The following is a 26518-nucleotide window of genomic DNA, read 5'->3' on the forward strand; positions in this document are numbered from 1 at the left end:
AATTTTTAAACAACAGATTATACGAAACACATCTAGAAATTGCTAATCTTCTCCCGAGTGCACAATGGAACCTCTTCCTAACTCAAGTAGACGATAAATTATTTCATGTATATACATTCCAGTTTAAACTGACCTCCAACATTCATAAACATTTTACATGTTTTTTATGGCTGATGATGACCTAGACTAAGGTCGAAACCGGTCCCATTTAAATAGAAATGTGATTGCTACGTTTCTTTCTTTTGAGTATTGAATAGGTTGAACCTCCTTTCCAATTATTTAATTTTTAACATCAATAATTTCAATACGGAACAATGAAATTTTTATCTTTAAATGCACAAGCTAACCAAGCTAAACAAAAAGCCTTCTCCTACATGGGCCTTAAGATCAAGATCGCTAAATTAGGAAAAGACATCGACTTCCTGAAACAATGCATATCCTACAATCTTACCCCCAAATTTCTTCAAAGTTGTACCAGAAAAAACATTTCTCCTCCTCACATGTTAAAAACCCAAAAAATAACCAACAAAATTTGGTTAAAAAACGAAATTCGTTTCTTATACAAGAAAAAATCATTTTTAAACAACAGATTATACGAAACACATCTAGAAATTGCTAATCTTCTCCCGAGTGCACAATGGAACCTCTTCCTAACTCAAGTAGACGATAAATTATTTCATGTACTGTCATTCAAACAACAAAGCCTAGAGAAAAAACTCAAAATTCTTAAGAACAACTCTTCTTCACATACATTCCAGTTTAAACTGACCTCCAACATTCATAAACATTTTACATGTTTTTTATGGCTGATGATGACCTAGACTAAGGTCGAAACCGGTCCCATTTAAATAGAAATGTGATTGCTACGTTTCTTTCTTTTGAGTATTGAATAGGTTGAACCTCTTTTCCAGTTATTTAATTTTTAACAAAAACAAATATTGTTGCGTTCGAAAAGACCGTGAAACGCTTCCTCCCGAGTTAACTCATTATGTTGAGATGTTCTTAATCCACTAGGGGAATCGTGTGATGGGTAGTAGACTAACACCTAACGTAATAATGTCAAACACATACAATTGGTGGAGACTTGGATTCGAACTTCAACTGTCATTTACTGTATCTGACACTTTGATGGTGGGTTGAATTTCAAACAGAACAACCAAAAGTTATGGGGTTATAGTGAAACTGTAAAAAATAAAATAAAAAAATAACATCATAATGAGGCATACAGGATATTGTGAGAAGTGAGAATTTGCCATTGCTTTCCTCGCTGTGCCAGAAAGTAATGTTTGATGTCGATCATCCATAACATTCAGACATGCTAGTCGTGCTCAGCAGGTTCCATAATATCACGGTCATAAATGAGACTGAGACTTCAGTGGAAGCAACATTTTGTTCTTGTCTGTGCCAAAAGATAGATGCAAAAATATTGCACCTATTGGAAAATAGCAACAGGGGAAGTAGCAACTAGAAAAGTTGCATTATGAACACTTTGACCTGGGAAAGTTTAGCTCACCTGGAGTGGCGAGATGAACATATTGACATGCTGGCAGCTAGGTGTGCATTTTGCTGTTAGTAGTGTCTTCGGTGTCGTATGGGAAAAGCGGCCAATCTTTCAGTGTTTGATAGAGGGTAAATTATGATTGAATGCCGCAGGTTGTGGGCTACTCTTGTGCTGCTGTTGTGAGCCCATATTGAAAGGGGTGCAGTGATAGGCAAAGAACGACGCGTCATCCGGCCATATGTTGACAGCAGCTCATTGATGCCAGAGACCAGCGGAGGCTGTCATGCATTGTTTGGAACAACTGTGGGGCCACAGTTCGAGAAATCATCAACAATTACATCAATTGAAACATAATAAAAATCCTCCTGTTCAGTACATCGTAATATATTATATCATCTTTATAGATCTAGGTGATATTTTTATGGAATACACATGGGCTTATTATTCTATTACAGCAATTCCTAATAGCTATCCGGTATCTGGACGTTATTAGGAACCAAGTCCATCTGTTCATGTCGACATTGTTCCCTGGGTAATTGCCACTTCCAGCAGGACATTTTTATAGATGTAATATATTATATTACAATGTATTCAATAATACCAATATAGTTGGTCCTTTATTGGACATTATAAATTTTCCAGCTACCTCATTCCTGGTGCCAGCGTTTCGCCCCAGTGTGCTAAGTTGTATTCAGTAGGAGGATTTTTTACATTTAAATTGATGTAATTGAAAAACGGTCAATAGGAATTGTACCGGGAGGTACACCTCAATCCTGCACATTTAAAAGAAGCGCCGTAAGGAACTTTATCTATCAAACAAAACGTGAAACAACTAATGCATGAAGTTGGGACATTGATCAGAAGATGTCACCATTGAATTATTGAGTAATGTGTTATTATGAAGTTACCTAAAGTGACTGGATTTATTTGTTTTGGTTTGGTTTACGTCAAGAAGTTTGAACTTTTCTCCATAGATGTCATTACAAAAAAACTGAGGTAATGCAGTCTGGTGCAAGGTAGAAGAATTCGTGATTAAAAGAAGTTTTGTGTTTATAGGTTTTCACAACTAAACTAACTTTCTTTTATTTCTATATTTCAAGGTTTACAACACTTCCTTCTCATTCCCCCAGCTTTTAATTCTGGCCAATTACAAATTTTCTGTAATTATTTTTCAGCCAATAATAGGCTTCTTGTACCTTTTTATTCGGCCAATAAAAATGAGAGGGTGTGTCCGGATTTAGTCCAGAACCTTCTCGACCTATCCCCTCGGGTATATAAACTGCTGCTTTTTCAAGCTACCTTGTCTTATTGATCGTAGTCTTACTGAGTGTGTGTGTTAAGACAGGACGCGGGGCGCCTCACTCTTCGCCAGGCAGTTCACCAGCCCAGGTAATGGCTACCAGTTTTATATTTTTGTAGCTACCTCCGCAGACTTACACGAGGGGAAGGTTCTAATTTCTAACTATGGAACCACCTGTTTTCTAAAATGTAAACCTTCTTTCGGCTAATGTAAAATTTCATAAAGACTTAAATTTAAATCGGGGATAGAGAATGCATTACCCTCTCGAGTTCCCCTTCAGGTTATCTTGAGGTGACTACGATTTGTAACTGTTTCTCTTTTCTGTAAAGCATAAAATAAACTTCATTCTAGTCACCTCAGTAGCTTGGGATTAGCCTCTGCATCATCGGGCCGCGAGCCCAATTAGGGTTTTATACTTAATTTTCTAGGAGCGCAAGTGTACGCCTCCATACATTTTGTGTTCGGGCCACAAAGGCCCAGTAGTTTGGGTAATAGATACCCCTGTGTAAAAATTGTAAATTGTAGGTTGGGCCTAGAGAGGCCAGAAATTGTAGTAAGATTTTGTGTAATGTTACCTTGAGTAGGTTGTACGAAATCGGTAGCCAGTCTCCTTTGTTGAATTCGGAGAGATTGTAATCTCTTTCTGGTTTTTGTGTAATATTGAGTGGGGCCTTTGGAAGACCGTATTTGTAACCTTTGGAGCAAAGTGCTCTTGAATTGGGAGATTCTCTCCTCATCCAACTAAACGCAACATTTGCGATGTAGTAAACTTGTAAATTTGGAACTGGAAGCTCAGCACTTGTAATTTCCAAACTGCTATTTGTACCTGTAACCTTGTCATTTCACTAAGTGAAAAGTTGGTTAGGTTTGTGATTTGAAAAGAAATATAACCTTTATTTAAAGTTTTAAGTTAATCTTTGATATAGTAGATAGACCCATTCAGCCTGCACCTTCTTTCACCTCTCTGCGGTCCACAAAAATACAGTAACAGGAATGAAATTCATACTGTGCAAATCGTCAACAGGTACAGTGGTGATGACCAGGCCAATGTTTCCCAGTACATGGTTCATCGAACACTGCTGTGCATCAACTGTGGAGTAGATGACCCAGTCATACCCCGATGCTGACTCTACTGCACCGAAAGCAGCTCATGAGATGGGGACAAATTTACTGCCACTGGACTGGGTATAATTGGATAAAGATGATCTTGTCCGACGAATCCAGATGCCCGATTTATTACGTCAGTGGCTGAGTGCATGTATGCTGATTTCCATCAGAGGCTATGGCACATGGCTTACATGGTTCGGCAAAGGCAGGCTGGTGGAGGTAGTTTGATGATCTAGGTGATGTTTTCATGGAACACACTGGGGCTTATTATTCCGGTACAGCAATTCCAAACAGCTATCCAGTATCTGGATGTGTTTAAAAACCAAGTCTGTCCGTTCATGCCTACATTGTTCTGCCACTTCCAGCAGGACAGTGCGCCATGTCACACTACCAGGATTGTGAAGGACTGGTTCGAGGGACATGATAGTGAATTTGTTTTAATGCCACGGCCCCCAAATAGTCCCGACGTGAACTCCATTCATCATTTATGGTTTGACTTCGAGAAGCACGTTTGTGCTACGTCATTATTGCCCAGTATTGTACGCCAACTGGGAGGACCTATTGTTGTGCTTGTGACACCAGATACCCTGGGATATCTTCTAGCACCTCACTGAAGATACTTCGCCGAGTGGCCATGGTTCTGTGGGCAAAAAGTGTTAGGTAGGTGGTCATAATGTAATGGCTCATTGATGTGTGTGTGTGTGTGTGTGTGTGTGTGTGTGTGTATATGAAAATTTAACACGATACAATAGAAGTCTGTTATAATGAGTACGGCATATAACAAGAACCCCACTATAACGACTTTTTTTTCTCTCCCTTCAAAATTCCTGTATTAAACTATGTATTATCTTTCGGTTACAGCGAGAGCCCTGTCACCGACACATCCCTTATTACGAGCAATCAAGTGTGCACGGTAATTTCTGTTACCGACATTTATGCTATCAATTATATTGTATGCGATCGATCATTTTCCGTATCGTTTCCTCGCTGTGTCCACTAGCGAGCTCTTTCATCAACATTCGAAGGCAATGTCAGAGTCGATTAGTAATACCCATCGACTGCTGTTCTGTAAAGAAAATTCGAAATGAAAGAGGGTAACATGTTTTCGTAGTAAATGCGTAAATAACGTGTCCGATAGCAGTTGTTAAATAATTAAAAATAAAGGCTGAATAAATGATCGCTTAATTTTAATGCTAAATACTGCAATTAAGTAGGAATGGTATACAGCTCAAGATATGGCAGAGTGCATCATTGATTTTAGAGGTTAGTTTATATTTTCTTGCGTCTAGTTAAATTTCAGAAAGGCTATTATCATGTAAATTTATAGCAAGAAGATTGTGATTCCTCTACTGGCACTTGAAGTATGTTTTTATCATGTATATAGTACGGTTAAGTTGTGCGTTTGCAAGCTCTCTCTCCTTGACATTCAGACACAATGTTTGTGTCGATTAGTAATACCCGTCAACTGCTATTCCGTAAAGCAAAATCGAAATAAAAGAGGAGAACATGTTTTCTTAATAAATGCATAAATAATGTTTCAATAGCAGTTGTTAAATCGTTAGAAATAAAGGCTAACATAAATGATTGCATACTTTTAATAGTGACAATAAAATGCTATACAGTTCAAGATATGGCAGAGCGCATCATTGATTTCTGAGGTTAGATTATATTTTCTCACGTGCGGTTAAATTTTGGTAAGATTAATCCCTTCTAAATTTATAGCAAGAACAGTGGCAAAACTACTTAGAGTCATTTGAGGCAAAGACTACCCTAAGAAATATGATTAAACATAATTATCACAACAAATTAATCTGCTGTTGTTATTGTGTTAAGTTAACAGTAATCTCAATTTGATATATGCTACATGATAACAGCAGATGATGCGTTTCGCTAATCGCTCCACTAGATGGCAACAACAGTCTACTTGTTCTGACAGGGAGGCAGTCTGTAACTTGTCTCTCCCAGGACTTTTTGTTTTATTTCCCTTCCGTCAGCTTAGTGATTGGAGCGGGGTGGGGGAGGAAAGATAGGTTACCGTCTGCGCTCCTCTCTCTGCAAGGTCCAGACCCCAGAGAAGCATGCCTCCTCTGCTATTTGAGAGTGTAGAAGCTCCCCGTGCGAAGGTGACAGTGAAGTACTGTATAGTTAATTGTGTGTTATTCTTTTGAATTAGTAGGCAATCAGTGCATTATTGGCTTTATTTGTGACAATTCAGACATGGATTGTTAGTTGTGTAAAATAAGACTGACATCATCCAGTTGAAACTCGCATTGAAATAATGAGTGAAGTAGGCCCCTTCGGGAACATAACGAGTGTTTTGAACTCTTTAAAACCTAAACCGTTCTCATCTTGGACTACATACGTACATACATACATTTATACATTATCATTATAGACTTATATGCCTTTCAGCGTTCAGTCTGTGAATTTACTAAATGTCGCCAAAATCCTCTATTTGAAACTAGTACTGTGGCCTCATTTAGTTCTATAGCTCTTATCTTTAAATCATTAGAAACTGAGTCTAACCATTGTCGCCTTGGTCTACCTTTACTTCTCTTACCCTCCATAACAAAGTCCATTATTCTCCTAGGTAACCTATCCTCCTCCATTCACCTCACATGACCCAACCACCGAAGCCGGTTTATGAGTACAGTTTCATCCATTGAGTTCATTACTAAATTAGCCTTTATCTCCTCATTCCGAGTATCCTCCTGCCATTGTTCCCACCTGTTTGCACCAGCAATCATTCTCGCTACCTTCATGCCTGTTGCTTATAGCTTATGAATAAGATATCCTGAGTCCACCCAGCTTTCACTCCCGTAAAGCAAAGTTGGTCTGAAAACAGACCGATGTAAAGATAGAGTTTCGTCTGGGAGCTGACTTCCTTCTTACAGAATACTGTTGATCACAACTGCCATCCTGGGAGAACACACAACCTAAATACTTGAAATTATCAGCCTGTTCTAGATTTGTATCACCAATCTGACATTCAATTCTGTTGAATTTTTTACCTACTGACAACAATTTAGTCAAAAATGTCAAAAACATATCAGATGTAAGGCTTTTCAGGTGTTTGCTCTATTAACCAGCGTTTAAATACTGCTCCTATAGATAAAACATAGTGGAAGTGGGCAACGACATAGTATGTGTCGTGTAAAATAATGTCAATTGAGGAGTTGGCTAATACAACTCCTATGTCGTTTAAAACGCTGGTTAATAGAGCAAACACCTGAAAAGCCCTACATCTGATATGTTTTTGACATTTTTGACATGCTCTATTGGTGAAAAATATCTAATTCCCTCCATGGGAATTTAGAATTTTCCATCAATTTAGTCTTCGAAAGGCTAATTTTCATGCCATATTTATTACACCTATTTTCAAGAGTATTCGAAAGGCTAATTTTCATACCATACTTATTACACCTATTTTCAAGTTCCAAGATATTAGACTGCAGGCTTTCGGCACAATCTGCCATTAAGACCGAGTCGTAAGCATAGGCCAGACTGCTTACTACATTAAACTAAATAAGTTTCATTATGATAGATCCATATTGAACTGTGATTACATTAGAGTTAAACTAATGTATTATTAAGGTCCACCTTTTCAGTACAAAATAAACAGAGTTTAAATTACATAAATGATTAGGGACTAGTTTCGACCTAATATTAGGTCATCATCAGCCTAAAGCAAAATTAAAGCATAAATACCGAAGAAATCAAACAATGTAAAGACACATAAGGTCTCGTAAATGTACATATCATGTGAGATATTGAGAAAAAAATATAGAGACGTGCAGCACTATGTTAAAAAATAACTCAATGACAGAGATTCATAAAAAAGTCCAGCGTGCATTGAAAAGGTGTTAAAGATAGGAATCCTTGAGTTGCTGGATAAGGAGATTAGTATATGCTGGCTCCTTAAGATGCTGTTATCCAGTTGAAGAACAACTGAGCCGAAGTCACGTCGTTTATTTATGATTAAAGTCCAGTGCGCTGTACAACATTAAAAAACCAGAAGAGCCTTTCGAGCATCCATGAGTTTTTACGTCTATGAATATCTTGAAAAACGACGTAACTTCGTTCCAGTTGTTCTTCGAATGTACAACAGCACATTTAAGAGCAACCATATATTGAATTCCTTGACCTACAACTGAAAGATTTCCATCCCGAACAACTTTTTATTGCTGTATGGTAGTGATATGATATGTATTGGGTATTAACAGCACAGCGATACGTGCAGGACATCATGTGGCCACGTGTGTTGCCTTTCGTGGCAGAGTTTCCAAGAGTGATTTTCTAGTAGATAGTACTCGGCCGCACACAGCAATGCTATCACAACATTGCCATGCTTCGTGACCTGTCCGATTGCCAGATCTGTCACTCATCGAACAAGGCTGGATCACCTGGGGTTCCAGCTTCAGCAGCCTAGGAGTTTACATGATCTAGAGAGACCGCTTGTAGCAATATGGACAGATCTGCTTCAGGATACCATGTGCAAAATGTATACTTCCATATCTGTTTGTATCACATTCTGTATCCAGGCTAAGGGCACACCTACTGGGTACTGGAGTTTCCCTTCAAGTTTTCAATTTTTTGCATTAAGCTAGTCTGATTTATAATCATGTACACAACGTTACAGTCACCCACATCAAGTTTCATGTGACTTGACAACTCTTGTTTGGTGCTCAATTTTTTTCCCCACAAGTATACTTTAGCCGATTGTTGTCATCAGAAGCAAGGGGAACTAAAGCTGTAGTAAGGAGAGCAACTGTTCTGAAAAAAGTAGACGAGACCAGTCATTAAGTTACTGACGAAATACACCCCACACTATCGCTGAGGATCTATTTTTATTTGCCAGCTAGGAAATAGTAAAATTGATGTTTGGTGATGGTACTGAAAGAGAAATATTCGTGATTGCATTGTTGAACTAAACCATTTCCTGCTGGATTGATGGCATGTCTTTGTAGACACCAAGTGTCATTTGTGTCTTCACTAAAGGTTTTGATATTTCATGTCACATCTAGCAAATCTCTCAGCTTAACCACTGATCTAGACAACAAATAACTCTGTGTAAACGATACTCGTGTCACAGTGTATGAAAGTTCCTTGTTGGCATTGTTTGTTATTGGGTACATAGAATGATGCCTGACTTTGGACAAACAATACAGGATGTCCAAATTCATATTTACATTCTTCGAATGTTAATAACTAGATACTTATACAGGAAACATGCACTTTTTGTATAAACTTTATGGTTACAAATGTTGAAATACGTTTGTGAATAGATTTTTAAACAGCTATTTGAATAAAGGCTTTGGTGCCATCAACAGCAATATATTCCCTGCAAAGCTGTACAACAAACAATAGATATATTTTCCATTGTAGTGAATTCACAGGAAATCAAGCTCATCTCTCATAGCATCCAGTGTCCACGACTTTGTGGTGTACACACTAACAGTGTTTAATCATGAAATCTGTGTAGATACTTGACACTTCTTCTTCTTCAGCCTAGCCACCTCCCAACAGATGTTTTATCCAGAAGTGTCTGTAAGTCTCAGTAGTAATGCGACAGTGCACTGTCCTGCTGGAAAAAGCAATCTTCATCAGGGTAGGCACAATCCTTTCCTGCAGTATGGTATGGTATCTTTCACCTGTCACCATTCGTTCAGTGAGAAATAGTCTCAACAAGTCTGCTCCACACTGTGAAACCAGGATGATAAACTGCTTGTTCTTCCACATTGTGGGGATTTCAATTAGCCCAATGCACATTGTTATGACTATTGGCAGTTCTATTATTGCCTTCATGATGTACAGGCTGTACTGAAGCTCCGATGACGTCACGCAAAGAGGCGAACTGTCTCCTCCATCTGACCCGTGCAATGCAAAGACCTCGTACGTCTGTACCTTGTAATTATGAAATATTCACAAATGTTGTATTAATATAACAGGTGAGATCATTAACACCTGTAATCGCTTTGTAATTCGCAAGTCAGGTCTGCATAATTTTGGGAGAAGTAGGTTTGAAGTGCGATCTACACGGTCAAGGCTTGAGTGTTTTATTCATCAAAGTACCCAACATTATGCATTAATACAAATATGGAGACAACTAATGTACAATAATAATAATAATAATACCGAGCTCGATAGCTGCAGTCGCTTAAGTGCGGCCAGTATCCAGTAATCGGGAGACAGTGGGTTCGAGCCCCACTGTCGGCAGCCCTGAAAATGGTTTTCTGTGGTTTCCCATTTTCACACCAGGCAAATGCCGGGGTTGTACCTTAATTAAGGCCACGGCCGCTTCCTTTCAATTCCTAGGCCTTTCCTATCTCATCGTCGCCTTAAGACCTATCTGTGTCGGTGCGACGTAAAGCAAATAGCAAAAAATATTATTATTATTATTATTATTATTATTATTATTATTATTATTATTATTATTAACTTTACCTCCATAACTCTAGATGACCTTAAATACAGTAGATTTGTTGTTGTTTTTTTTTTTTTCTTGACACTTCTGGCACTATCCTTTGAAGACTTTCTTGAGACCCTTTCTTCCACACAAACATTTGTTTAATTTTTTGTTTAGGAATAGCCCACGTTTTCCCAAATATTAATGCAATGACTAGCAAGATTTGTTATTTACTTCCCACATTCACAGAAATTGCAAATGAATAATTCCTTAATTGTTACTTAAGTACTGTTTTAATTACTTAATTGTTAAGGTGCATTGCTTCCAACGTCTAAATGTTATCTACCAGCAATAGTTTAATGTTAAAATGCTAAAATAATTTAGCAGAGGGGTAGGTTTTATAAATTGCATTTAGTTCTACATTTTTAGACTGGGTTTTGTTTTTACTTGCATTAATTTAGGGGAGAAAAGGCAGCACGTACTCTACGTTACTAACCCAAGAAATAACCATATGTAGGTTCAGTTGGTTACTGTCCACTTATGTGCTTGTTCTGTATCAACAATAAAACACCTTGCTGTAAATCTGTGTAACAAGAAAATCAAAAGCAGAACTAATCATCAGCTTGGGAAAATGAATGAAACATACTCCTTTATTCTTCGTAACAGGTGCATTTTCAGTTGGGATTTTTGTTTTTTATAAACGTACCGGTAATCTGTCGTCTTATGAAGAAAATTAAAATATTAGTATATATTTACTTGTATAGTTGTATTTTTTGGAATTGCTAGGCGGGCATTAATTCCATTGTGGAGTCTTATCTCCCGTATGCAGTTATCAGACTGTGCCTAAAAAAAAGGCTTCTGATAAGTTCACCTGCATACACCCCAGCATCAGTGGGTAGGGTCTGACACATCCCACTCTGAAGAGTCTAGTGTCAGACCTAAGACAAAATGCTGGTTAATAGAGCAAACGCCTGAAAAGCCAACATCTAATTTTTTATCTGATTAGTTGTATTTTTGCCGTGGTATGCACAAGCCCTTAGCATTGTGGCTACTGCGAACTTTCACATACTGTATTTAAATTTGCAACACATTATATTTCCACAAAAATGTGTTATATGATAACAATTAAATTAATACACTTCACGAGAAGTATTACGTCCCTTGTATTTAAATTACCCGCCATGTGAAGATACCATACCTAACCTAAACTATGAGGTCTTATTATCTTAATAACAGCTGTTTACATAAAGCCTGATGTGATAAATTTAAAGAACAAACATGCAATATACTTAAATATAAAGTTCTGTCTTTCAACAGTCATAATTATCCAAAAAATTCTCCCAATCCTTATGAATTACATTCACAAGTACAATGCCTCAATTGATCAGCTGATGGGCTTGGTATGCTTCCTACAGTACGGCCTGTATATTACGAAGGCAGTGGTTCCATTCAGTTTAAAAGTTACCTCTTTAGGCTAAACAATCAAATTAATAAAATGTTTGGTGTTGTTACAGATGTCCACAACCTACACGCAAAATTCAACGTGCATATCTGGGCATGTAAGGCATGGATCAATCCCAGTCAACAGATATCTCGCACATCTAGATGCTATACTCTTTGCTGATGATGTTGCATTGGTAGCATCCTCAGAAGATGATCTTCAGTGGTCAGTATTTAATCTCCAGAAAGTCTCTTCAAAATTTGACATGATCATTTCACCAGAAAAGAATAAATTAATGGCCTTTAAGGAGAAGGACCCAATCTCCAGTAAAATCTCTTTAGATAAACAATTTTGGAAAGAGTCAATGAATTCAGTTATCTGGGATACAATTTATCTTACCAAGGGGAAATTGATATCTCTGCAGCAAAAATAACCAAGTTTACCAGAACAACAGGAATTATAAAACACATTATGAAGCCATCTCTTGTCCAAAAACACTCTCTTACATCTTTATAACACTTCAGCTTAAAGTATAACTCTTCAGCTAGACCACCCCTTTGCTATGGCAGTGAGGCATGGACAATAAGAACTCAAGACATTTCCAGAATTACAGCACGTGAAATGACGTTCATGCGCAGAACAGCAGGCTATACAAAATGGGATCGTGAAAAAAAATGATGTGCTTAAGGGACTGAATGTGAAACCAGTAATCAATTACATCTATGATTACCAAGAAAACTAGAAACGTCACGTTCATAGGATGGAACCTGGAAGACTACCAAAGGAGATCCTACACTACCAACCAAGAGGACACAGATCTGTAGGACGTTCAGTGAAGCGATGGAAAGAAAATGGAAGACCGTAACATGCCACATGGCCCCATACTTGGAAGGATGATGATGGTGATGATGATGATATCTAGGTCATCCTAATTTATAACGTGAAAGTAACTTGGGATTGGTGGGACGTCCACTTTAATTGCTTTAAAAGCTTGCTGTACAGACTTCAACTTTTTTAGGGAACATGTGAAAGTCTGCAACATTGCCTCTACACTTCTTTTGTCTGTTTCAGTTCTCTTCCTGTCATGCTGTCCCTTCTTCACACCACACAATTTTTCCTCCCCTCTCAAACTTGTCACATAATCTTATTACATCTTCTCTGCACATCAGTCACATTCTCACATTTCCAATAACACTTCAAAATACCAGGCGAGTTGGCCGTGCGGTTAGGAGCGCGCAGCTGTGAGCATGCATCCGGGAGATAATGGATTCGAATCCCACTGTTGGCAGCCCTGAAGATGGTTTTCCGTGGTTTCCCATTTTCACACCAGGCAAATGCTGGGGCTGTACCTTAATTAAGGCCATGGCCGCTTCCTTCCAACTCCTAGGCCTTTCCTATCCTATCGTCGCCATAAGACCTATCTGTGTCGGTGCGACGTGAAGCCACTATAAAAAACACTTCAAAATCCATTTATGTTGTTGACAGGAAACATGACAATTGTAATGGCTGCATGCACTTGCGCTCACTCAGCGTTCTTATTATGGCTTCAAATACAAACATCTCATCATATTTCTTTGATAGTTTCTCTGTTATTAATGTAAAATTGTAAAGATGAATTATTTAGGCTTCTAACAGAGGACAGAGATGAAGGTAGGTCTCTCCAACTATGTATGATAGGTAAGCAAGACATGGGGAAGGAAGAGGGAAAGTTTTTGAAGACAAGTAAGCTAATGTTTTAAAGGAAAGGATATTGAGGACCAAGGGGTCTAGTCAGGGGCAGAGTCCAGGAGAGGTTTCAGTTAGGAATCACTTTGAGTCACTGCTGATAGAGCATCACAGGGAAGATGGGGAACAGGTAAGTGTTATAGAAGAGGGGAAGTAAGAGGAAAGAAAAAGGTAGGAAAAGGAAACCTAGAGTAGAGGATAAGAAGAGGTAGGTGGAACAGGTTTATAAGAAGGAGAAAAGGAAGGTTCTGCATATTCCAGGGAAGAAAACCATGTTAAAAAAAGAAAGAAAAAAAGGTGAAGAAACACACTTAAATATGCATTCTACACTGCACCCCTTACTTTTCCTGTCCATAATTTGCTTTGCATTATACTACAGCAATCTTATCCAAGTTTTCTGGTATAAATCTGTGGCATTTAGCTATTAAAATTGCCTTCAATGCAAATAAAAATCTCTCTACATCTATGGATGTGACTGGACGCTACTTGAATTCGGGAGCGAGTGTAGGTGTTAAACATTCTGGTAGATCCACATTTTCAGTACCAGCCAATAATTTGTTTATAGCTACCAAGTTGTCATAGCCCAAATTTCGTTTGAAGACATCATGATATTTTGTTTGCAGTTGGAGTCCGAGGTTTCATGGGATATCCTCCGGTTCATGCTTCATTTTCTCCGTAATTTTCTGCGAATCACGCACAGGTTTCTAGGTTCTTGATAAATTCTGGTATGATTTGGAAGTGTGTCTTGAAAAGTGCCACTTCTCGTTGAACCATTTCGTTGCCGAAAGCCACTTTTGCCTCCTGAATAATGCTGGCTTCACTAATATCAAATCCTTCAATCACACACTTCACTCCATTGAAATAGTGACACATACCTTCAGTCCAAGTTCCCCAGTGCGTAAGGATTGGCTCTGGAGGAAGAGGAACATCTGGTAGGCAATTCCTGTAAGCCTCTGTTCGGAGAGGCGCTTACACAAACACTTTCTTCATAGTGGATATTACTTTGTCCATATTTCAAGATTGTGCCCTTATTTCTTCTGCAACCCTGTTAAGGCTGTAAGCTGTGGATGTTGAGTGAATCAATTTGGGATAAAATACCTTCGATGCTGCAGCAGCTTTTAACATGTAGCTGGCAGGATCGGTCAGAAATATGTGGCCAAAGCAGGTGTATTGAATCAATAACAAAGCAAGCAATTGTAGAATGATTTGCCCTTTCCAACACTTTGCAAGAGATAAGATACAGGGTACCTGGTTCATCTCCACTCAACTTCCCAACCAACATGTTTGCTACTATCTACTGCATGCGTCCGTAGTCTCATCTACAACTCCCGAGATCAGACAGTGAAGTAACTCAGTTGGGATTTCTTCCATCACCAAATTGTAACATTTGTCCAAGTACGCTTTCCGAACTGTTGACTCTTGAGGAATAGTCTGATTATAATACTTCTCAAGGAAGCTACTGAAATGAGAGTTGTAGCAATTATTTTGTGTGACAACTGAGAGTAAACTTATTTTGTCCCGAAGTGGATGGAAGTTCTTATGTCAGTAAAGTTTCTTTTGTCTTGCCGCTATCAACTGCGGATGTTGAGTGAATCAATTTGGGATAAAATACCTTCGATGCTGCAGCAGCTTTTAACATGTAGCTGGCAGGATTGGTCAGAAATATGTGGCCAAAGCAGGTGTATTGAATCAATAACAAAGCAAGCAATTGTAGAATGATTTGCCCTTTCCAACACTTTGCAAGAGATAAGATACAGGGTACCTGGTTCATCTCCACTCAACTTCCCAACCAACATGTTTGCTACTATCTACTACATGCGTCCGTAGTCCGTAGCTGGTTTATTTTTTTACAGGGAGCAGGAGACATGGCAAAAAATTATTTTACCTTCTTTGGCATAACCTGCGTCGCTTCCAATCTAGCATTTTGCAAGATAACTTCTACTACTTCTTTGTTTCGGCATTGTCTAAGACTTTGCTTAAAAGTCAACCTAGGAAACACGTCACCTGACAATTCACTAAAAACACAGCAATAAGCAGCACTGAAATATTTAACTATTAACTCACATTCACATGCCTGAGATACACCATGGAATTCAGGAGCAGGTAGAAGAACTCTGAGCACTGGGTACAGACTTTTTTTTTTCATAGGAATACAGTTTGCTGCACTAGGGTTCGTATAGCCTTGAAGATAAGTACAGTTATTCCCTTCTTCCAGTCTTCTGGTATCTTCTCCTTCCATACAACTCTCATCACCCAATATATCCATTGTTTTCCCATCTCTTCGGCTGCTCTCACATCGATTGAAATAATAACATTAAGTTATTTATTAGACCACCTAATCATGTAATGCTCTCACATCTCCACACTAACCTCATTCAAACCTGGTGTCTTCCCTCCTTTCAGCTACCTCAGTTCTTTCTCCCATATTAAGTATGTTTCCATTTGTAGTTCCATCCTCCTCAGTTACTTCCTCCTGAGATTTTATTTGGATTTAGCCATTCTTCAGCTACTCCTTCCACATTATTTTGAGTTCTTTCTCCTCCTCCTGCACCTCTTTGCAATCTTTAACAGTTTGGCATCCTCCACCATATCTCTCCTTCTCTTTTTACCATTTCATATTATATTTTTGCTACCTTCACCAGTTATGTTCTTCAATCATCTTTGTCCAGATGTAGAATTACCTCTTAAGACTTTGACGACTGATACAAACACCCCGTGGGCTTGAAATGCGAATATTTTGGTTGCAGTATGAAAATGGCATTAGATGCCACCTGTCATCATATGTTTCGGCACATGCATTTTATAGTCCTGTTGGTTTGAGGACAAATCTACAAATCCAAACATTTTACAGAAATGCCCATTGTTTGCTGAAACTGTTAATTCCCTGGGATCTGGGTGTTTGTTACAAAGCAGAGCATTATTACTATTATTGCAAATGCAACCCTAAAAATTTATTAGTGTTTCTCACTCGTCAAGCACGATGCGGGTGTTGAAATTTTTTTTTGTTAATGTTCAGCATAACCCAAAATGTTTTGCATTGCTCTATTTTTTATTAGGCAAATTTGCATTATTTTAGTTTCATTATCAAGTTGGAGATTTAGTAATGCTGATTTAAAGAATAAAAAATGACTTTGCAGGCTTATCGCTTGTACCTTGCCTAGATAGATTTGATCTTCATTCATGGACACAAAACACATTCAACTTTCCAGGTGAGCCAGCTGTATTCAGAACTGCAAATTCAACTCATTGGTCTATATCCTAATGCAACTCATATTCTACAGCCAGGAGATGTCTCAGCATTCCATCCCTTGAAAGTTTCTTGGAGAAAAGGTGTTAGGAAGTGGTATACAAATGACCCTAGTGAAGTTATTAACAAAACAAACCTTGCACCAATTTTGAAGGAGATTGTAAATGAAAATACAAAACCTGAATCGTTGATAAATCAATTTCATATATGTGGGTTGTACCCTTTCGACCGTAATATTGTTGATTATACTAAAAGTCTAGGGTCATCAAGAAGCCTTCTTCATGACTGGATGGCTCATCTGTAAATTACAAAGAAATCTCTGAAATCATTGGGACAAATAAAGATTAAACAGTTTGAATCGATTCAGGACATTATGGGCCAGGAGACAAATAACGAGTTTAGTCAAAACTGAGAAAGCAGATGGGAGGGTTGAAATATCACAAGCTAGGCCTACTTCCCAGACACCAGCGGAAATACCCGCAAACATAACAGTTAATCTGTCTACAACTTTGAGCGACAAGACCTCACACATAAATGATGAGCGTCAGTTAGAGCATAACCCCAAAGTACCCAACAATCCTATCCAGGGAAGAGTTTCACAATCATCTGTCTAGAGTGGCTAAAAATGATTACATGAGTGATTTCTTAGGTTGGCCTGAAACCCCTCAAAGGAAAGGCAAACGCTTGTCTGAGAGATTTGCAATTACATCTCAAAAATACAAACTCGTGTATCAGAACAAACAAGAGGCAGAAATTAAAGCCCAAGAATATAAAGAAGAAAGGAAACGAAGAAAAGAGAAGAAACGCATTCCAAGCGAAGCAAAGAAATTTCACAGACCTACTGCTGAAACATCAAAATGTAGTGAACTAGCAATAGGGAAGGAATATTCACCTATGGAAGAGATAAATGTACTAACAATTAAGTCAAATAAGATTCCATCTAGCCTGCTGTGTTCAAAATAAATGAAACTGCAAGTAAACTTTCTCCACACCAAGACAGTTCACTTACACATTTCAATTGTGACCAGGCAGAGAGGAGACTCATGTTACAAAACAGCCCAGCGAAAGCAAGTGTCAAATGCTGCATCTGCAAGCGAAGAATAGTAATCAGGATAGTGTTGTTTGTGATTATTGTCACAAAATGTACCACAGAAAGTGCATACCAAAATACCACCAGATTCACATAATTTTGTTTGCCACGATTGTTACAAGGTGGTTGATTCTGAGAGTACTGTCAATTTTGAAGAGTCATCAGACTGTGTAAAGTAACAAAATACAAATGGCATCACATTTATGATTATTACAGAATGAAACTTCAAGTAATTTTACCTATTTGAAAGTGGAGTTATCACATTATGGACAGAAATAAATCATTATTATATAAGCAGGAACTTATGTCTATGTTTTGATCAGCTCAGATCTGATGTACTTTGTGTTTACTGTATTAACATGTGACCAGTCACTGAAATGATACTGACCAGTAACGTCAAAAGTGGCCAATAACTATGCCTTTTAGTACCTCTTTATTAAAATTTGGAAATCATTTGTCTGATCAAGTAGAAATTGTAGTGCATGTTAGGAGACCCTTCATAGATGTTATAATATCCAACAAAGGAAATTAAAAGATATATCTCATTTAATTTCTTTGTGTAGAATGTTAAAAAAAAGTGGTCAATCACTATGTGGTTTACTTATGACCATCAATGAAATATGTGCTAACTGAACAATTTCCTCATTGCCATAAAATGCTTGCGGCAGGCACAAGAAATCAGAAGGTATCAGTGTGGCATTTCAAGTAGTAAACTGTGTTTCTGCTCATCTTGTTACAAATTGATGGCTGTTGTAAAAAAAAGTCTAACCCACTGTTGGCAAGTGCAATTTTTGAAGGCTGGTAAATGTTTGTTTCCATAACAACAGGAAGTCGCATAAATAAAAAACATAAAATTTTTATTCAGGAATTATTTATAGATCACCTCTTTGTGATAATGGTACTCTGTTATAGAAATAAATGCTTGTGTAAGATGTATGGTATCCAGTGGCATATTTAGAGGGGGCAGCTTCCGGTGTCAAACCCCCTCCGAAATGAGGGCTAGTCCTTTCTGTGACAGCATGAACTGCATAATCATTGTAAATACCAATTTAAAAAAAAAAAAAATGAGGTGTAATGTCAGCCCATTTTACTGTGCAAGCCAGTTGTGAGTTGCATGCATACATGCATATTCTGTCAATGAAAGAAGCTACGCATGAAAGGAAATTGTCGATCACGGTTGACTCATGGGCATATTGTATCCTTACTTGTGAACAGTTAATTCTACTCTGTGTGTATGCATTGACCGTGAATCGTTCGATGTTCCACTCATCGTGTGCCAGTCTTCTGTCCAGTTTTTGTAGTAGCAGTGTCACAGTGTGTAGCAGAATGTGATTCAGATTAGACATAATGCTAAATCGCAAAAGAAATAGTGAACCTATTTTTAACTACTTCCCAAAAGTGTCACAGTTAGAGTAACCTCTGTTCTCAGCCTCAGAAGCGGAGAACATGCATGATACACCAGCAGCATCTTTAAATAACAGAAGCATTACTGATACCTCAAAATCACGTTTGCCACATCTTCAGGAAAATTTGCCATCTGTTCTCGTTGACTCCACATCAATATCAAGCTTTGAGAATCCACAACCAGATTGCATTCATGACATACATGATGGTCTGTCATTAGCCTGATTACCACATGAAGCTGTAGTGTTTCCAAAATGTTTTTGTGCCCGATACAGCGTACACATTTCCTCCAACTTTGCAGAGTGGTCAATATTGTAAGTTTGACTTAAGTTGGATCGGAAAGTATTTCTGATTTGCACATTCTCCCAAGGAAGAGGCTGCCTAGCTGAGGTGGTAAAGGTGCATTTTTATTCACCTGGAAGCACATGGGTTTGATTCGATGTCAGGAAGTCGAAAATTTGGAAAAGAAATTATATATATATATATATTTCTCTATTAATAAAGAGAAAAGGCCACCTATGGTTATAGTACTTGAATGTGTACTGTGTTGAAACAACATGGATCAATTTTGATGTGTTAGGAGGTACTCAGGAAAAATTACATAGTCTTCCATGAAATAAAATCGTAACTATGCCACTGATTGTGTCAGTGCAATATGCATCTGATGTGATGTACAAAGATTACTTAAAATGTCTTGTTGATCTATACAAATGAGCTTTTTTCAACCATTAGTACTCGAGATTTTATCCAGTGGTATGCAATGAGTTGAATGTATAAAATTTTAACATGCTGAGCATGTGTGTGTGTGGTTTTTTTTTTGCATACATAAGATACAACTAAGGGAGTATTTTTCCAGTGATTGATAAAAGTGGCATGTGGATAAGGAATCCATGAGGGTCTCATTGTTTGTGAAATGTAAAAATTTAGAAAGGATTACAAATCTTTTGAGAGGCATGACTTGAAGAAAAAGGGAATGTTCACAGACTTCTGGATGGACTGATAGGACTGTAAGATGACTTTTCTTATTTGAGCTGTGAGAATGCATAAATCAAAAGTAACATTTGATTTCATGTGATGTGGGGAAACAGTCAGCTCATACAGCGTTAGTTGGGATTTATTGCAAAAAACTGATCAGTAAAATGGTTTATTTCAGTAGCTATCTCGTCCCATAACGAGTCAAGAACCATGTGTTGACCTGATATAATATAGTGGCAAAACACTTTTTGGTTGTTAAGCTTTTTGATTAAAGAATCAAGTTGTTGTGTAATAAGAAGCAGGTGTAGGGTAGCAGGAAAAGACCCTCTTTTGAGGCAACTGTGATTTTGAGATCATTTCCTTCATTAGGATTTTTCTGCTCTTTTACATGTTATCATAGTAAATTCATTGGAGATGATGTCTTATTGATAAGACCCCTCTACATTTGCATGTTCATTAAAAACTCTGTTATAAATTTTGTTATTTACCCAATACCAACAGCTGTGGAGGTATTTTATTGATCAGTATACCAGGCAAAGTGTTCGCTAGCATTTGGGAAGGGAGGGTGCGATCATTGGCTGAGAGTAAGTTGGATGAAAACCAGTGTGGTTTCAGACCACAGAGGATATGTCAGAATCAGATTTTCAATTTGCACCATGCAGTTGAAAAAATTCTACACAAGGAATGTGTGCATTTTGTAGATTTAGAGAAGGCATATGACAGAGTACTGAGGGAAAATATGTGGTAGTGGTGGTGATTACTGTTTTATGACGGAGTACAACTGGGCAAACACCATATTATTAACTCTAATTAGAAGGGGGTTATTGGCCAAAGAAAGAAAAGGGCCAGGAAGGACACGAAAGACTCCCTAGGCCTCGTGAGCGTAGTACCATCGGGGTCATACAAGAACAAGAGTTGACCAAGGGAGGTTGTATTAGACAAATGAAAGTGAGTGGAAACAATTCCAGTACCAGCTAGGGGTCCTATGGTTGCCAACTCACTCTTTTTGGTCAAGAGCCGCTAGGATCTTCTTTAGTCGTCTCTTACAACAGGCAGGGGATACTGTAGATGTATTCTATTGCCTTCACCTGCAGGAAGTTCTGATTCCCTGTCTAATTTCTTACTCTTTTCTGTTCTATTCTTTTTCACACTTGTCCTTTTAATCACCTAATGAAATTATGTATACTTCAGTATGTCTCCCTGTTGGAGGAGCGTAGTTGTTCATAGCACCGGGCGAATTGGCCATGCGGTTAGGGGCGCGTGGTTGTGAGCTTGCATCCGGGAGATAGTGGGTTTGAATCCCACTGTCGGCAGCCCTGACGATGGTTTTCCATGGTTTCCCATTTTCACACCAGGAAAATGCTGGGGCTGTACCTTAAATAAGGCCACGGCCGCTTCCTTCCAACTCCTAGCCCTTTCCTCTGCCATCGTCGCCATAAGACCTATCTGTATCGGTGCAACGTAAAGCAAAAAAAAAAAAAAAAAAAAGTTCATTGTTTTCATGGGTCATCATTTGAAAGTTACAAAGTAGCAGCGAGGGATTCGGTTAGGTGGCTTCTGCTGACAACTTGGTCTTAATGGCAGGTTGTGCTGAAAACCTGCTGTGTAGGTACGTGGAACTGGGCTAGAACGGGTGAATCTCCGGGGTCTTTCAACTTGGGGAGCATGGACTAGCAATCATGGGGCTTTTAACTGAGCCTGACATTGCTTTCACTTACTTGTACAAGGCTGCACACTTTGATATTCTCTATCTGACCTTTGGCCAAGCCTTGTTCTTGTGTGACCCCAATGGTATAAGGTTTGAGAGACCTTAAAATCGTATTTGGTCCTTCCCTTCCTTTTGCTGATGTCTGTCATCTTAGGTTTCTAATAATAGTTATTTAGTTATTGTTCCCCCTTAAAACACCACCTGTCTCAATATGCAAGTTCAAGTATGGGGCTGATTATCGACTACCTGTTACATGGCATGTGTAGTTGCTCAAAAAAGAAAAGGAATAAGTGCTTGATATTGTATGTTCTCACATTTGATATTTTATCAGACTTAATTCTTATCAAAATATTGTTCACCTCCCATGTGGAAACAAACCTTGTGGATACACCCAATCTCTTAGCTCATTCGTTTCTGAGAAAAGTATACCTGCGAGAAACTTCCACAATACCATTAGGTCATTCATTCCTTTTTTTTTTTTTTGAATGATTGAACAGTTTTAGTTCTTATTAGAACAATATACCCAAATGAGCCCATGTCAACCACTGCATAAAGTCATTACTGTCATTACTTCTGAATGATTTGTACACAAAGCTAAATTATGGAAAACAGAGTAGACAGTCCAACGTAACAAACACAGTCATTTGGTTGGTTTCACAATCATACACAGCAAAGCTATTCCTATCTGAAAACTGAAAAGATGAAGGAGGTGGAAATTTGAACCAGCCAAGCTTATTGCATGTTTGACTCTCTTCAAAGATTATATAGCCCAAACTCTCATAAAAAATAAAAATAATAATTAAGGTTCTGTAATTCAAAATCTATTAGCATCAGATACTTGCCATTTAAAAATTATATTTTTATTTTTGCATGTGCTACCTTTATATTTGCTATTGTTCCTGATTGGATAGCATTGTGGGTTTAAAAAACGTCACTTTGACGTAAAGCAAAGCCTCACTGTTGGATGCTGATGAAAGCAAGTTACTTTCTTGTCACTCATTTAGGTAGGAGCTGGCATAAATTTTATTTTATCAAACAACAAAAAAGAAACAAAAAGCTTGTAGTTTTAAATGGCCGTTGGTCCGTGATCATACTCACGAGACTGCTTATTTCACATGGGATCTGAACTGTAGAAATTTCAAGAATCGTCCATGCATTGGCAGGGATTCGAACTGTGGCCGTTGTGTCTTTGGGCATGGTGGCATTCTCTCAGATTGTGAACTCAGGGTTCCCAGATAGGGTACTAAAGTAAGCAAAGTCCTTTTCTCTCTAAATATATTCATGAAGTTGAAAGCGATGGTGGTTGATGGTGGGGGTTCCTCAGTTCCACCCTTGTTTGTGAACCATGGGTTGTGGAGGAATGGCCTAGTAAGAGGTCCTGTGAGTTACTATGGAATAGAAGTAAACACCTCAGACATATTTTGAGTTTTTGGCCTTTTTTCATTCATGCAGCTTCCCAACGCACCAGTGATCCCCAAACCATTAGAAAGAATATTCTCATTGAAACTGTACCGTATATTAGTAAAGCTAGCACTCTGCTTCATAGAAGTTTACTGAGCATGCTCAGAATGTTTTAAGCCAGACCGAGGGGTCTGCCCACCATTTGAGAGGTGAGGTACTCATTGAAAATAACTTGACTAACAAAATTGAATTCAAATTCAGCATTGATGGGGCTTATGAAAGAAGGAATTTACAACTAGTTGAATCACAAAAATGGATGCATCTGGACATGTTGGGAGCTAATAATATTCTAGTAAAGGTAGGTGATGAGGAAGATGTAGGAGATTATAAGGAGTTCTTTACAGATGTTAACAGGGGAAGGTTAGAATGTGGAGCTTGGATTTTTCATCAGGGAAGCTGTAGCATACAACATAGTTTTTCTGTTAGGTTGATACATAAATAAATTAACGATTTAGCTAGATTTGATGGTTGCAGGAATTAGGACTAGGATCGTCTTTGTGTATTCACCTTGTGAGGGAACGGATAAGGATCAAGTTGAAAAGTTTTATGAAGTACTTAATGATGATCTTGTCGTGGTGAATAGCGAGGATTCTCTCTCTCCAGTCGTTCCACTCATGACTGAGTATCGTGACCCAAGGACTTTGTTGTTTCTTTTATAAGCTGATACCATTCTCTACGTACTTGCGTTTTCCGGACAGACTCTCCATGGTAAGTCCATGATCTCTCTTACTTGATCAACCCATCTCGTCCTTGTGCCAGAAACTTTTCCTTGGACAATTCATTTTTCCAGATTGTCATCCTCTCTTCTCATAATGTGACCAAAGAATTGCAGGGTTCTCTGGTACACAACTTGGCATAAACATTCTTGTATTCCAATTTCCCGGATGACAGAATCATATGTTCGCCTGGCTGTCCACGGTATTAGGATTAGCTAGTGTTAATAAGTGACTTCAGTGCAAGAATTGAAAGTAGAACTGAAGGACATGAGAAGATGGGTAAATGTGAAGAATATATGATAAACATTTACTGGACTTCTGTGCTAGTATGGGATTTGTAGTTACAAAATCATTCTTCAAGCATTAGACTATACAGGATAAATCACCTAAAACTTGTTGTTGTAACCTATGGTTTTATTGGGAAGTAACAATATCTAGACAACTAAAATACAAATAACATTAATAAAGTAAGGATGTGTTAGGAAACACAGTCTTGTTTCATCTTGTTTCTGGCTGTCGAGTATAGGCTGGTAAATTGCATTGTTTTTGTTCAGTTGGGTTGAGTCCTGTGCACTGAAGTTGGTGTTTCGAGTCCATCACTGATCCAGTAATTTTGCAGATGGTACGCTTCTCCATCAGGTATATTTCGATTCTAGCTAGATGTGCAGCTAAGCAGTCATGTCCTGTTTCCAATCTGAAGATCGCCACTCCTTCTTTCCTCGGCTTGCTTTTATTTTTGTCCCATAGGTCATTTAGTTTTTTTCCATTTCTTCATTTTATTCAGTCAGGTAGTTTCCTTCTTCCATTTCTTCAAGGGTTTCATTTGTGATTATCTTCTTGATTGAGTTAGCTGCCAGAGGTTTGGTTCTCGTATAGGTACTGCGCTGAGCGCATAAGAAAACTCTAGCCAGCTCTTATCTCAGGGTAATTATCATAGTTATATTTTTATGTGAATTCAAGAAGACTCTCGTCGATTTATCATAACTATTGATTGACATCTCCACCCATTGTATCACTTCAAAATCGGAAATAGTAGATTAAGCTGTATCTTAGTTCTGAGTTGTATATAGTATTCCAGCAGGCTATGAATAACACCTCAATATATCTTAATTACTATGATTTATTGACAAAATGTGAAGGATAATAGAAGAATGTGAAAGAAATGGATTGAAGATCTATAATTCGTTGCTTGTTACATTAATTTCTTATTGAAATTAACTGATGTTCCTTTCTCACATTACATTTCATGAATAAAAGAAAACAATGGAATAATTGCAAATTATCGTGGTTAAAAATTTGGTTAAGTTAAGCAATTAATCATATCACTTTAATATTCTTGACCATTCTAATTTTTTGACTTATTTCTTAGGTCAGTTACCGGTACCTTCCTTCATTTATATACGTCGTTTCATAAAAATTAGCTTAAGGAAAAAAAGATTGGTTTCATATCTGCGTAGCAAACATAGGCTAATATTGTCATTGCATCCTGTGTCAACTTAGTCTCCCTTACACATTGTTTGTCCAACCCTTTTCCCGTTTTCCTACGGGGTCGGGTATGGGGTGAGATGAATCTGTCGTGGCGGGTTTTTATGACCAGATGCCCTTCCTGCTGTCTACCTCATCAGAGGAGTTAATGAGATGAAATGAATGACGTGATATATGATAGTAGGGAGAGGGTGAAACCCGGTGCCGGCCCATAGCCTACTCCTGTCGAATAGCACCAAGGGGTCTGCTCAAGGTTTAACATCCCCATCCGATTGACGAATCACCATCAACAGCGTCATATGCCCTCGTTTCATATGAGCACTGCGGAGAGGTTTGGAATTTAATCCAGGCTTTTGGCATGCAATCTAGTGATTAGAAATTGTATACCACCACCTCCCCTACCCTGCCGGCCAACATTCTGATGGTGAAATTTTTTTCGACCGATGGGACTCGAACCGGCTAACCTCAGTGTCAGACCGTTTAGACTTCAGCGCCTGCATGATCATAGTTTTTAGTAGTGAGCTCTATGGAAGAATGTCCAAACTTCTTGATAAATGGCAAACAAAACTAGTAGAAATACAGTCGGTTCAGGAAACTTCACAATAACAAAATTACGTCATATTTTAGTGGTGACATCTTCTGAGTAAATTTATAAGTTGGTGCAGGTTCAGTTTCAGTGTTTCACCAGTAGAGGAGTTCTTTTAGGCGCTAGATTTAAATGCGCGGCGTTGGGGTGTACCTCCCAGTACAATAACAACGTAGTAACATATTCTTTCAATTCCATCATTATCATTCTCATATAACATCGTTTCATATCTCTGTCTTCCCATTTCACAACATATCTCTTCCAATTATATCAAATACTCATCTCATATAACTTACATCAACGCGTAAATAACTTCATTCTTAATTAAATATATCATCGGATCACAAACTTCATATACAACATCAA

At 38.2% G+C, this 26518-nt stretch overlaps 1 protein-coding gene across 2 annotated transcripts in view; it reads left to right on the forward strand.

The window, feature by feature from the left end:
* The window catches only part of LOC136879024 (cyclin-dependent kinase 11B), an 84266-nt gene that overhangs the window by 16799 nt on the left and 40949 nt on the right, over positions 1 to 26518 (forward strand). Inside the window, exon 2 of one of the 2 annotated variants that reach the window (XM_067152745.2) lies at positions 11829 to 11980. The exons of the other annotated variant lie outside the window; for it this stretch is intronic. Coding sequence (XP_067008846.1) covers positions 11829 to 11980 — 152 coding nt within the window. The remainder of the gene's footprint in view (positions 1 to 11828; positions 11981 to 26518) is intronic. 2 annotated transcript variants of the gene reach the window in all.

Source organism: Anabrus simplex, chromosome 8 (assembly GCF_040414725.1).
Source record: "Anabrus simplex isolate iqAnaSimp1 chromosome 8, ASM4041472v1, whole genome shotgun sequence".
Lineage (NCBI taxonomy): Eukaryota > Metazoa > Arthropoda > Insecta > Orthoptera > Tettigoniidae > Anabrus > Anabrus simplex.